General features: G+C 56.4%; 1 protein-coding gene across 1 annotated transcript in view; it reads left to right on the top strand.

The window, feature by feature from the left end:
* The first annotated feature begins 157 nt into the window (after positions 1 to 157).
* DNAH17 (dynein axonemal heavy chain 17) overlaps positions 158 to 13,126 on the top strand; it is a 127,430-nt gene continuing 114,461 nt past the window's right edge. Inside the window, exons 1-11 of the mRNA XM_073236021.1 lie at positions 158 to 251; positions 2,518 to 2,873; positions 4,127 to 4,320; positions 5,160 to 5,352; positions 5,577 to 5,676; positions 5,933 to 6,018; positions 6,185 to 6,310; positions 6,981 to 7,133; positions 7,254 to 7,343; positions 8,906 to 9,073; positions 9,318 to 9,434. Of these exons, the coding sequence (XP_073092122.1) occupies positions 2,529 to 2,873; positions 4,127 to 4,320; positions 5,160 to 5,352; positions 5,577 to 5,676; positions 5,933 to 6,018; positions 6,185 to 6,310; positions 6,981 to 7,133; positions 7,254 to 7,343; positions 8,906 to 9,073; positions 9,318 to 9,434 (1,572 nt within the window). The 5' untranslated portion in view covers positions 158 to 251; positions 2,518 to 2,528. The remainder of the gene's footprint in view (positions 252 to 2,517; positions 2,874 to 4,126; positions 4,321 to 5,159; positions 5,353 to 5,576; positions 5,677 to 5,932; positions 6,019 to 6,184; positions 6,311 to 6,980; positions 7,134 to 7,253; positions 7,344 to 8,905; positions 9,074 to 9,317; positions 9,435 to 13,126) is intronic.

Below are 13,126 nucleotides of genomic sequence, written 5' to 3'. Positions count from 1 at the left end.
TTCAGTGGAGTTTGAGAAATATTACAGCCCAAGTGCCTTCCCACGGTGGCAGGTGGCGTAGGGTTGCTTATTTGCTGCACCACCACAGGTCACCCAGGTCCCGAGAAGGTTCCAGAAATCCCAAGAGGAGGCTTCCAGAAGTTCCGTGGCAGTTGGAGCCCGTCAGGGGAGCCGTTTACTTTACTGGTCTGGGAAAGAGCTGCCCCTCAGTTCGCCCTGCTCTCTGCTGGAGCGACCATTTGTCGTCACTGGTGAGAGGCCTTTATCGCGTGAGGGTGCACAGAGGTAAAGCTGAAGGGGTGCAGAGGTCAAATGTGGGGCCCAGGCTCTGGTGCACAGTGGACCCCTCACCTACCCCAGAAGTTGCTCTGTTCCTACTCAGAGCTGCTTAGGGGTCTGGCCTGGCCTGCAGGCTGCCCGCGGCTCCTGGCCCACTTCCCCATCCTGGGCAGGCAGAAGGGAGGCCGGGTGGAGAAGGGCCCGGAGTGGCTGGAGTGCGGACACCAGGGGCGGCTCTTCTCCTCCTGGCCTCTCCTTTCTCCCTGGCTTTTCCTGTCAAGTCCTGAGGGCCTAGCATAGGGCCACCTCCCTGAGAAGCTGTCCCTGTGACCCCCAAATAACTGCATTTGTCCTCCAGAAGCACCACAGGGGACACTATTTGTTAACTAGAATCTCCTGCTTTACCAGAAAACATGGCTAGATGGGAGCTTGAGATAAGACCAGCTGATTAGGAGAAAGACCTGGGGGGACACCAAGACCTTTCTGATCTCGTACAGTATGGCTCAGGAGGGAGCCCCCTGGTACCATTCTTGGAAGGATACTTGGTTTTATAAAAGCCCAAATCTGCAAAATCAGCAAACAAGAGGATTGATCCTTGAATTCCAGGAGCATTGCCAACTTGGCAAGACTTACCATGAGCTGAAGCCCTTGGGGCTTCCCCTGCATTCCTGTTCCCACACTTATACAATGAGGATCCAAGCGGTGTAATTTAGCAACTTGCACAAAGCCCCTGGGGGGTGCCTGGCATCCAGTGGGTGTCCCCCAAGTGTCCCTGTAGCTCTCCCTATGTGCTGAGGGGTCTGCTGTGTCCCTTTCCATTCACAGCTGTGCCTGCATCACACAGCTTTGCCCACTGACCACCAACACCTCCCTCGGCTCACCGTGTCTATTTTATCTGAATTCTCTCACGGAGAAACTTGATGCTCTGAGCAAAACCAGATGGTGTGAGTAGCATGCAATAGGCTACTCCCTCCCGGCATAGAGTTATTTTGCTATAATATAGTGGACAGAATAAAATACAACCTCTTTCACAGTATAGCTGTCTTTTTGGCGGCCATAATCATCTTCAAAGCGGTGGCTCTGGTCAAACCAAAAGCCGGAATCTATGAGTGCTTCCAGCCTCGTCTGTCCACACAGACACTTAGCACAGTGCAATTGCCAGGCCTGGAGCAGAAGAAAGCTCCTAGAATTGGGACCAGACGAAGGACAGAGCTGCTGGGCTGACCCTCCCTGTCAAGCAGAGTCCGCAGGCCCCCAGGGGAGCTGATCAGCCCCAGGGTCCCCCAGAAATCTAGGAGCTGCCTGCCTCCCAGGCTGTGGTAAGAGCAAGAACAGGCTTAACTCTCCATTCAGCCAGGGGAGGACAGGCCCAAGCCTGCAGAACTCACCCTTCTTGCCTCCCCCACCCCCATTCGGGCCTTCTCGACAGAGCCTGTCTTTATTTGGAACTTGAGTATTTTGTTCATTATGAATTTGTTTGCACTAATTTTGATTGCTAAAAATATTGACATAGAGATTTGGGGCAGACCTTTAAATGCTGTGCCCTTGGGGACTGGCCCAACCCCTTGTCCTGGAGGGACATCAGGGTGTTTTCTGAGCGATGCCCTCCCCACGTGGGTGTCTCCGAGGGGGACATAAGCAGCTTCTGGGGGACCAGTGGAAATCTGCAGTTTGATCCCTTTATGGGCATTTAGTGGGGGGCAGGGGTTGAAGAGCAGAGCATAAGCTGGGGGTCACTATGGCCGGGGTCAGGACAAGAAGAGCATGGCTAGCTTCCCACCCCCTGCCTCTCCCCGAGCTTTGCTGTCTCTGAGGGGTGAGATACCTTTCAGGCACCCCCTTCCAGGGCCTTCATCCTGACCTTCCATGTCTCGTCTGGCCTTTCCCCCGCCCATCACCTTGAAGCTGTCTCGCTACAATCATTTCCTTTCCTCTTTGTCTCCCATCTCCCCGGCCCTACTTTTCCCAGCGATCCTGTTAGCTGTGGGGTCATGACCGACACAGCCCTGCCCCTTGGGGACGCCCCCCCAGTAGGGCAAGGGGCAGCTGTACAGCCAGAGCAGCAGACGTGGCTCCGTGCCCTCACCCACCCCCAGGCCACCCTCCGCCGAAACTCGTGCATCCACGACAAGCCTTTCTGTCTGTGCTTGGTTAGGGCAGGGACATCACATGGTTCCAGGGCTGGGTGGGAAATGAGGTCCCAGGGCCAGTGCCGAGCAGTCTCTGTTCACTTAACAGGCGACGTCAAGATGGCGATTACATCAGACGTCAGAGTAGAGTTCCTGGAGGGAGTGGCTTCTGTCATCCTCAAGTTCAAGCCAGACAGGTGGGGCAAAATGATGGCGGTGGAAGAGAACATGGCCCTATTCACCGAATTCTTCGAGAAGCCTGACGTCCTGGTTCTGGTGATGACGCTCAGTCCTGCTGGAGGGATCACACCCTGCCTGGGCTTCCCGGCGTCCCTCAAGTCCAAAGGGGTTTACTTCATCAAGAAGAGACCTGAGAACATAAGCAGGGACAACTACAGGGACGGTCTCGTCTACGGGGACATAAGCCCCACGCCTGTGGACCAGCTGATCGCCATCGTGGAGGAGGTGGGTGTGCTCCAGCGGGCCTAAGCAGGGCAGGAGGGGGCGGAGGGCTCAGGAGGAACAGTTTGTTTCTCATACTTTTGGTGGGTGGCCCAGACCCCCGCTTGGAAGGGTGATCCACCCACCAGCAGCATCAGCCGCACCGGGAGCCTGGGAATGCAGGAGCTCGGGCCCCGCCCACCCAGGTGGCTGGGACACCTGTATCCTGGCGAGGCCTCCAGGTAACGCTGTGCTCCTGAAGGCCGAGAGACCTCGGCCATCACCTGGTCCTCTCGCCATGCCGAGCACGGTCCCTACCCATCATCTTGGAAGGTGCAGGCCATTCCAGTACTGGAGATGGGTCTCCCCAGTTCCCAGACTCTGAGTAAGGAAAGGGAAGTTCAGGGGGCTGCTTTCTGTGTCTGCTCGCTGTCCAGCCTCCTCCCGGGCATCACCCTCGGCAGGGGCAGCCGTCTCTGGGCAGTCAGACCTGACACAGTCCAGGTGACTTGGCTTTTCTGGTCGCTGCTGGTCCTCATCCATGTAGTGGGTGTTTGCATCCCTGCCTTGAGCAGATTTAAAGCCAGAACCCAGGCCAGCCTTCCTTGCGTCTGGATGAAGTGCCTGGCGGGCCCAGAGCAGAAAAGCACACTGTCTGTATTAGCCTGTGTGGACTGCGGTCACCGAGCACCAGTCCTGGGGACTGGGAGCATGAGGCCTCCGTGTCACAGGGTGGGTTCCTTCTGAGGCCGTTCTCCTTGGCTTGCAGGTAACTGTCTCCCCCTGTATCCTCCCAAGGTCGCCCCTCTGTGTGTGCCTGTGTCCTAATGTCTTTTTATAAGGATGCCAGTCTTATTGGGTTTGGGCTCTGCCATATGTCCTCATTTTATCTTAATCACCTCTTGAAAGACCATTTATCCAAATACAGTCACATCCTGAGGTGTGAGGGGTCAGGGCTGCAGCATGTGAATCCAGGGGTACCCAGCTCGGCCCCTAGCAGCATTCCCTGGTGCTTGGAGCGTTTGCTTTCAGCAAGGAGCATGTGCTGTGGCCTTGCAAGAGCCAGGTCCCCCTTCACGGAGATGGGTGTGCTGCTGCAAGGACGCGGGAGCTGGGCTGTCACCCTTGGTCTGAACGCCTCTGCCGGCCCGCCTCCTTCTGGTGTAGCAGAGGGCCTTGGTTTCCCCAGGTGTCGGACGCTGAGGGCTCCCCATTCCTCCCGGGTGTCGGCGAGCTGGAGCAGGCACGGGAAGAACTCCGGAACCCTCTCCTTTCAGGTCCTCTACTCTCTGTTAACCCAAAGCGAGGACATGAGCGGATGGCCCCAGGTGGTGTCGGAAGACATTGTGAAGCAAGTCCACAAGCTGAAGAACGAAATGCTTGTGATGGGGGGCAAGATCAAGGGGAAGACGCTGCTGCCCATCCCAGAGCACCTGCAGAGTCCGGATGGCACGCCGGAGTCCGTGGAGAGGTAGGCAGCCGCCCCGGAACCCAGCAGGGTGGAGAAGCAGCCGATCCGTGACCGCCAAGGACCACTACCTCCCTGCAAACTGGTTTTGAAGCTGATGAAATGTCTGAGGGCAAGATGGAGCCATGATGGGGGCTGAGTCTGAGGCCGAGGGCCCAAGGGCAGGATGAGATGCTGGACCCCTCCTCCGTCACACACAGTGCCGGGCCAGGCATCACACGCATGCACAGTCAGGCACGCTGGCACGCGTGTCTCACAGCCAGAAAAGCAGGGAGCTGGTTTTAGGACATGACCCCAGGGGCGCAGAACAGGTGTGCAGCGGGGGGAGGCAGGAGTCCAGAGGCCGTGGCGTCCCAGGGGCCCCAGGCAGCACGAGGACTCCCAGCGGTCCCCACATGCCACCCGAGTGCCTTGCAGCTGTCTGCTGCGGGGCTCCTGGGGCTGTGCTGGTGTGACATGGGCTCTGTTCACTCCCATCAGAGCGTGGCTGCTCCTGGGGGCTCGTCGTACAGGCAGGTTCCCCACGGTCCTCCGCTAAGCCCCCAGCTTGTGCCCTGTGTGGCCCCATGAGCACTGCGGGGAGGAGCTGCCTTGGACGTGGATTTAGTCCACAGCTGGTCTCCTCTTTCTTGGGGCACCCATGGCCATGGCCATCCCCGTTGTTTGCTCAGGGTCTCTCTTATAGCCCCCCACAGGCTGGCTGTGAGGAGCTCAGGGACATGAGGCCAGACGCCAGGTCACTGGTGGCTGTTCAGGGCTTCAGGCAGAGGGCCACTGGGGATGAACAATGCCCACTGTGAGAGGGACTATGACGGCACCTTTCCCAACCTTCTGCTCTGCAGGATCCCCCCCTCCCTGGACATCTCGCTGCTGCATGCCATCGAAACGGTCATCATTGGCTGGTCCCACCAGATCAGGGACGTGCTGAGCAAAAACTCAGCCCAGCCACTGCTGGAAGGGCTGCACCCCCTTCCCCGGGTCGAGTTTGAGTTCTGGGACACCCGGCTGATGAACCTCAAGTGCATCCATGAGCAGGTGATGCCTCCTTCCCCAAGGGGACTGGCACTCAGCTGCCCAAGGCAGCTTGGTGCATGTTGCAGCCAGGCACACCCATAAGCGCTCAGCCTCTGTGCCGACTGCAGGGGCCCCGAGGGGCTGAGAATGGGTGCAAAACTCCTCGGCCCCAGCCTGCGGCAGGGCCAGGTTACCATCACCTGGGGCCTGGGAGTTTCTGTTGAAAGGTAATATTCTCTTCTCAGCTGAACAGGCCCAAAGTGAACAAAATAGTTGAGATCCTGGAAAAAGCCAAAAGCTGCTACTGGCCAGCGCTACAGAACGTGTATACGAGCGTCACTGAAGGTGAGCCCGGGACCCTCCCAAAACCCCCAGAGGCTGTTGGGACCTAGGATGCTGGGCAGCCCGTAGCCCAACCTGGGGGGGTGTACCCTGCTCCCCACAACATTCAGCTTCCTCAGCTCCCACCTTTTGAGGAGGATCCTGTTTCCGGAGGAAGAAACACACAGAACCACACAGCCGTGGCTCCTGAGCATGGGGGGAGAGGGAGCCCCGTTTCTGCTCCCTTGCATGGGGGAGCTCATGCTCTTGCTCCGTGCAGGGCTGAAGGAAGCCAGCGAAATTGTTCTGTATCTGAAGCCTCTGCAGATCTTGTTGGAGGAGATGGAACAGGCCGACTTCACAGTGGTACGTCAGCCAGAGAAGGGCCGCTTTGCTGGGGCTGGTCGCAGGCTGTGGGGGAACAGGGGGGCCGTGATGTGGGCCTGGGGGGTGTCTCTTCCCTCCCCTTTGGAGCCCTGGGGAGGGGAGGGCTGAGATGCTGCCCAAAGCCGACACCCGCCATCTCCCCCAGCTCCCGACCTTCATCGCCAAGGGGCTCTACACCATCTGCTTCATCTGGGCCACCTGCGAGCACTACCGCATGCCCTCCAGGGTCCTCGTCATCCTGCAGGAGTTCTGCAACCAGCTCATCGAGATGGTAGCCACCTACCTGCTTGCGGCCACCTTCCCTTCCTGCCGACTGGGCATGCTCTTTCTCTCCGCTCTTTTCTCCCTCAGAGGTGGCCCACCCAGAGTTGTGCCAAGGCCTGGGAGGTGTCTGCCCAGCCTGTCCCAGGTCAGGGGCAAGAGGAGAGAGGGGAAACTGCCCCCCGAGCCCCAGTGCCCCAGGACTCGGCTGGGGGCTTTGTGGGGTCTGTCTGTCCCTCTCGCCCCTCACACAGACCCCCTTCCCTTCTTCCTTTCCACAAGCACGCACTAGTCACCTGCAACATTTGAGCTGAGCTGAACCCTGGGCCAGGCTGCCTGGGGCCTGAGGCCCTGTCTGCGGGCCCGGAAGGGCACTGCGGCCAAGGACCCTGCAACCTGCAGCAGGACTGTGTTTCTGTGCCCCTAGGGGGCCCTGGTCAGCTGTGACCAAAACGGTTTTGCTGGGCCTTATCGCAGGATGAGGGGCCGGGCGAGAGGAGCTGCTCAATCTCCTGAGAACAGCCCGGTGGCTGGCAGACGGGTTGGGACGTGAGCTTAAGGGCCAGTCCGTGTGTCAGAAGGAGGAGATCACGGGCCCTGGGGCGGGTTGCTTCCACTGGGGCGCCCAGGCGCCTCCCCAGACAGCTTGACGGAACGGTGGACTGTCTTCTCCTGCCCAGACACGCTCTTTCCTGAGCCCAGATGAGGTGCTGAAGGGCCTGCAAGGCGAGATAGAGGAGGTCCTGAACGGCATCTCCCTGTCCGTGAACGTTCTGAAGGCGCTTTACCGAACCTATGACTTCTGCTGTGCTAACATGGAGCTTTTCTTTAAGGTAGGGCTTGATTTGCAGAACACGAGTCAAGGTGGAAACGAGGTGGGGTCAGTATGGCCCCGACGTCTGAACACGCAGAAATGTTTGACTCAAACACGGCCTCTTCTTTCTCTCTCCTAGAAAGACAAGGAGCCGGTGCCTTGGGAATTCCCTTCTTCCCTTGCATTTTCCAGAATGAATTCCTTCTTCCACCGAGTCCAGACCATTGAGGTAAAGGTGAAATTTGGTTCACTTCACCTGCATGTCACAGGCCGCCCTTCCCTTAGGATACTGTGTCTTCCATCCTTATCCGGCTCCCAAATAGTCGCTCTGCAGGGAAAATGAAAGTCACGCCAAAAGTCCATCTCCCCGGGAGGCCGTCATGGGGCCAGGCTACTCTGTGCCTGGGGCTGTTAGCCAGGAACAAAAGCCACCCTTTCGGGCTGCTCCTCCCCTTCTCTGCCTCCTGCCCCCCAGCAGAATGACACACTAATGACCCATGGAATGACCATGGTCGGGAAGCCAGGAGGCCAGGGCCAGAGGCGGCGGGACTGGGTAGTGCCAGTGAAGACCTCAGAAGGCTGTGCCGCAGCCCTGTTTGGATACATGGAATGGCACGTGGCCGATTCAGAGTTTGAAATGGTTCCAGTGGTTTCCTCTGGGGAAAAGAGTGAGGGACAGGGACCCTGGCAGGACCAGAAAGTTCTGCTTTTTTGTTTTGTAACCTCCTGTGTGGTTCATCCGGGTTTTTTCAATTTTAACTTTGTATACATACTAGTCATACCATGAAAAAAAAGAGGGGAAAAATCATCCTAGAACCATTGAGCGCTGATATTATGATGGACGCTGGTTAGCAGCCGCTTTGGGAAGGCCTGGCTGGTTCTCTGCAGGCCGGCTGGCAGGCAGGGTGGGCGGGGGGCGGGGGGGCCAGGCTGGCCAGCCTCGCCTCCTCGTGGGCAGGAGCCCTGGAGGTCAGGGCATGGCTGCACTGGTGTTTTTGTTGGGCTTGCTTTGGTTGTGGCTTGATACACCTTAGACGTTTTGGGAAAATGACACCAACCTTGGCACTAGTTGGGGGAGAGGTCTGAGTGCCCCATGAGCATCTTCAGTCTGAACGGCACAGGGCACAGGGTCTGGCACCTAGAAGCTGCTTGTGACCCTCCAGGAGCCCTTGGGATCCGGATCAGGGAACAGGAACCACATGCACAGTGTTAGGTGATCGGGGGGGGGTGGGGGTGGGGGTGCTGAGCAGCATTGAACGCCAAAATGAAGAGCACATGGGATTATGGAAGGGAGAGCCTTGGGCCCAGCACGACAGTCAATCCCAGGGGAAGAGACGGGAGCCACACCTGAGGGGAGGTGGGGTTCACAGGCGAACACCCGTTAGGCGCCCTCCCAGGGCACCTTCGGGGAGGGTTTTCCTGGAAGCAGAGAACTTGAAGCTTAGCGAGAGCATCAGACACCACGTCTAGCCTTTCCGACTGCTTCCATTCACAGCTGAGGAACTGGGGACCCCGGTAAAGTGTGATTGCTTTAGAGGCTCATTTCCACCAGCACGGGTTCAGGACAAGGCCCAGTTTCCATCTCTCCCCTCCCCTCCATGTCCACAACATGGGGAGCCCTTCCTTCCATCCCTTCTCTCTGTGTTCCAGAAATGACTTTAGAAAACAGGAACGCAGAGAGCCCCTCACTGCCACGTGGCCCTGGCAGGTCTGAGTTACCTTAGTGACTGAGCCCCTGAGGTTGGCCATTAGTAGGAACTGACCAGGTGAACTGGGTTTTGTCTCCACCAGGATCTTTATAAAACAGCTATTGAGTTTCTGAAGCTAGAGAAAATTGAGCTCGGGGGAGTGAGGGGCAACATCTTGGGAAGCCAGATCGCTCAGATTTACAGTGAGGTCTTCGAGCTGGTGAAGGTCTTTGCTGACTGCAAATATGACCCCCTGGACCCTGGAGATCCGGTAAGGCGGGCACCTCGGCTGGTCAGTGGCAAATGCCCCAGGAGCGGGCAGACGTGTGGAGGGTGTGTGTTGGGGGACAGTCACATTCTAAAGCCCCCAGGAAAGCTCTGCACACACAGTGTCCACAGGGCAACGCGTCCGCTCAGACTGACCCCGAGCCCCACCCGTGGGCTGTCGGCACCCAATAGGGCCATCCTTGCTCTGCATGCCGGTTAATGAGCTTCATGTTTTGCTTCATGTTTAGAGCTTTGATGACGATTACACTGACTTTGAGAACAAAATTCAAGATCTGGATAGGAGGCTGGCCACCATCTTTTGCCAAGGGTTTGATGACAGCAATTCGATCGAGTCCTGTGCAAAGGTAGGCATGGGTGGGGACCCTGTGCTGACCGCAGGGTTGACTTTGGGAACCACAACCCAGAGATGATGGAGTGGTGCGTCTTCAGCTACAGATAAAGAGCTGGGCCCCGAAAGGGCAGGGGCCTGGTTCGGTGTCTCAGAGCTGGGCCAGCCGTAAGCGCCTCCAGGGGCCTCTGTCACTGCCACGCCTTGTCATAGTGGGAGAAGAGAGTGAGAACGGGGAACAGCTGCTCCCCGATTCTCACTGCTCACCGAGCAAAGGTGTCATTTGTTCTTCCTCGGTTCCACTTTCTCAGTACTTAAAAGGAACATAAGTACAGAGAGGCCACATTGCTAAAAGAATTAAACACGCACACTCTGAGCCACTGAGTGAATTGACACGCTCTTCACCGTTTGAGGCTCAAGAAGCAAACACAGATCATTACTGGGGAGACGCCTCCAAATAACTCAGGCTAGTTGTCTGTCTTCAGTGTGTTTTTCTATGATTTCCAAGCTGCAAGGATTCAGCATGTAGTGCCTTTACATTTAGAAAAAAGAAATGATGCTATAAGAAAAGAATTAAAAGAAACAGATGGTAGAAAATCACTAAACCCCCCAGAGAACATCAACTCAAAGGAGAAACACAAAAGGCCAATACACGTGTATGCTTTAAGTTTGGCCTCACAAATAATCAGAAAAATGCCAGTTAAAAGAGCCAGGTGCCATCGTCAAGTTGGTCAGGACTATGAAGAGCTGGGCACCATCGTCCCCGCTGTGGATTGGTGCCCCCCTCCCCCAAGGATCCCGTAGCTATGGGCATGTTGGGGGGCACGCAGGTGGCCCCTAGACCTTCAGCTCCAGCACATCATTCACTAACTGGGAGGGCGAACAAGCTGCTGAACGCCGGGCAGACTCCTCTCCAGGCAGCCCTCTTCACTGAGGGCGACTGATGCCCCTCAGCTTTGCCAGGTCTGTCTGGGTCTGGAACTGGAAGACCTGTATTCTGGGGATCCCTTCAGTTCCAACAAACCCAGACCCTCACCCAGCAAACAGGAGGGGCCGAATAAGTGTGCATGAGCACAGGAAGCATCTGCGTGGTGATCAAGGGTTTCACAGCGTCCGTCTCTGTGTTCTCCCCCCTTTGTTGCCATAGTAAATCGCCAAAGGGAAGCCTGCTAATTCAATTCATAATAGCAGAACGTCAGAAAAATGAGCAGGGTAAATGTGCACCTCCCCTACTCAACACAACAGTGCTCAGAAGTTAACTAGATCTGATGGTCATTGGACTTTCCAGCATTTTGCATACACCATCGTCTCACCAAATAACTCAGAACCTGGGCATTTGTGCCCACCAGATTCACAAGCTCCTGGCCCACACCGAGGCCCTGGCGGGGTTTTCTCTGGCCCCGTCTTAGGCAGTCACTAACCTGCTCCATCCCCGTAGAGTTGCCTAGTCTCACATGGCACCTGAAAAAATTTCAATCAGTTGCCAACATATACAGATTGAGAAAGTTCACATCGAAGTCCAGGTTTTCACCCTCTCTTGGAAAGGCATGTCTGGCCACATAGGACACTCAGTCCCTCAGGGTTACAAGCAGCTGCAAAGGAACTGCGCTTCTTCCCTGCGGACTGAACCTGAGTGGTCCAGGTTGCTCCACTCCCCACCACTCCTTGTTGTCCTGGCCCAGCCTTCTTTGTGCATTTATGTGACCTGCCTCACCCCTGCCAGTATTGATGCTCTCTGTTTATTGTCTCCCTGAGACATATAAACTCCCTGAGGGCAGGTGCTGGATTTGGGTCCATTCAGAACCAAGCCCAGGCACTTCCCCTGTGGAGGTACTGGCTCCAGCTGAAGTGGGGGAGCGATCGCTGGAGTCGTGGGGAGGTCATGTCGTCGGGGGTGACCTCAGGCTCACACCCCAGAGGGTGTCTCAAAGCTGCAAGTGCAGAGAGGTCCTGAGCAGGTTTCCAGCCAATCCTTTAATTTGGAGACACCAGGTCCTCCCTGTGGTAGAGCCTCCAAAATTGAAAGATAACACTAACCAAGAGGTGGTGCCAGGCAGGTGCCCCTCACCTCTGGTGGGCAGAGCTGAGCAGGGGCGCCTTGGGCTCCCCACGGGCAGGGTGTGAATTCGCCTTGTTTTTCACTCCTGCGGATGGAAATGGACCGAGAAGGTCCAGGGGCCCAAACCAACGTGCTTGTCCCCTAGGTGATCCCGAGCAGGTAGGTCACCCCGCTCCGAGGGGCAGAGGCGGTCCAGGAGGCAGCCCTGTGGCGCCTGAGCTGAAACTCCAACACGCCGTTCTGCCCCGGAAGGAAAAGCCCTGTTCCACATTTTCACTTTATGTTTATGCTGGATGAAAAGAAAAAGCAAGAGGGAAATATGGGAGAAAACAGCGCTTGTGAACCATTTCCATCTCCGTCTGCTCATCTTCTCTCTGTACTGAAGAACCTTTTCTTTCCTGTTTGCTGGCCCTGAGCTCTAGTTAGGATGGGCCCCTGGGGCTCCCACCCTCCCACCTGTCCTCCACCCCTGCGCGTCCCCAAGCTGCCTCGATGCTATTTCTCACTGTCAGTAATGCAACACAGCCAGGAAAGTTCTAGAGCAATTTTCCACATGATCTCCTCCTGGTAGAAAATAAAATTAACTTCCTGCCCAGAAGCCAGAAGCCAAAAAATATATATATATATGTAAACATGAAAAGAAGGGAAGAATGGGAAAGAAAAAAAAATGTCAGAAAGGTCACAAACCAACAAGAGGAAGCTTTTTTATCAACTGTCATGTGTCGATTTTTAAAAAGTGTCTCCGGGGTCCTGATGTGTCCGTCACTTCCCTGCCGAGAACCACAGTCAGAACATCAGAGTTTGAGCTTCTTCCCAGACTCAGTGGCTGTTCTATCTGGCTTTTTGAGACCTGAAAATCTCACCTCCTATATCTGCAACTGTTTCACTCTGTCCCCAAAGGTCATCTTTGGGACAATGGTCACATTTTTCAAACCACAGTCTGAGGCAAATCTGAGACTTGGGGCCAGTCCTTACGGCGCTGGGAGCTTGGGCTGTGCCCACAGAGAGAACGGGCTGTTGGGAGCTGGCTGAGCCCCTTGGGCCTCCAGAGCAGTGGGGGCCTGTGCCCGTGCCCTGGGGCTGGCCTTGACTTAAGGGACCTTCCTTCAGGTCCCCTCCACAGGAGGCCTCACTCTCCGGGTCCCAGCCAGGGAGCCTCCCTCCCCCTCAGGCCCCGCCTCAGGCTCTGTGCTCCCCTTGGGCCACCCTGCGTCTGGCCGCCGCTGGCCTGCAAGGGTCTTTATGAAATGCCCCTCTGGTCCCAATTTGAGCCACCCTCTGATTCCAGCCAGGACCTGAACCAAAACACCCAGATAAAATATCTTGTTCTCTTCTAAAAATCTTTTTATTTGTTAAACAACTCCCAATGTCTATCATAGACGGAGAGGGCGATGAGCAAGCTGTTTGCAAAGGCCCTCGGGCACTGTTACTGCTTTCAGAAATACGCTGTGAGGCCTCCTGGACTAGTTCAGGTCAGGGGCGGTCCAGCTGACGGGTGTGCAGGTCCGGGCTTTCCTCTCATGGAAATGACGCATTCCAGGGGACCCAGGCTGTCCCTGCTCCTCGGACATTTGAACTCCCAGGGCCGCAGCTTCTAAACATTGCAAAGCTCTCCCTATAATGGCCTCAAGTCCTCGCGAGCAAAGCTC

This window comes from Manis javanica, chromosome 4 (genome assembly GCF_040802235.1).
Source record: "Manis javanica isolate MJ-LG chromosome 4, MJ_LKY, whole genome shotgun sequence".
Lineage (NCBI taxonomy): Eukaryota > Metazoa > Chordata > Mammalia > Pholidota > Manidae > Manis > Manis javanica.
The sequence above is the reverse complement of the archived record's forward strand: the minus strand, read 5'-3'. Positions and strand labels throughout refer to the sequence as shown.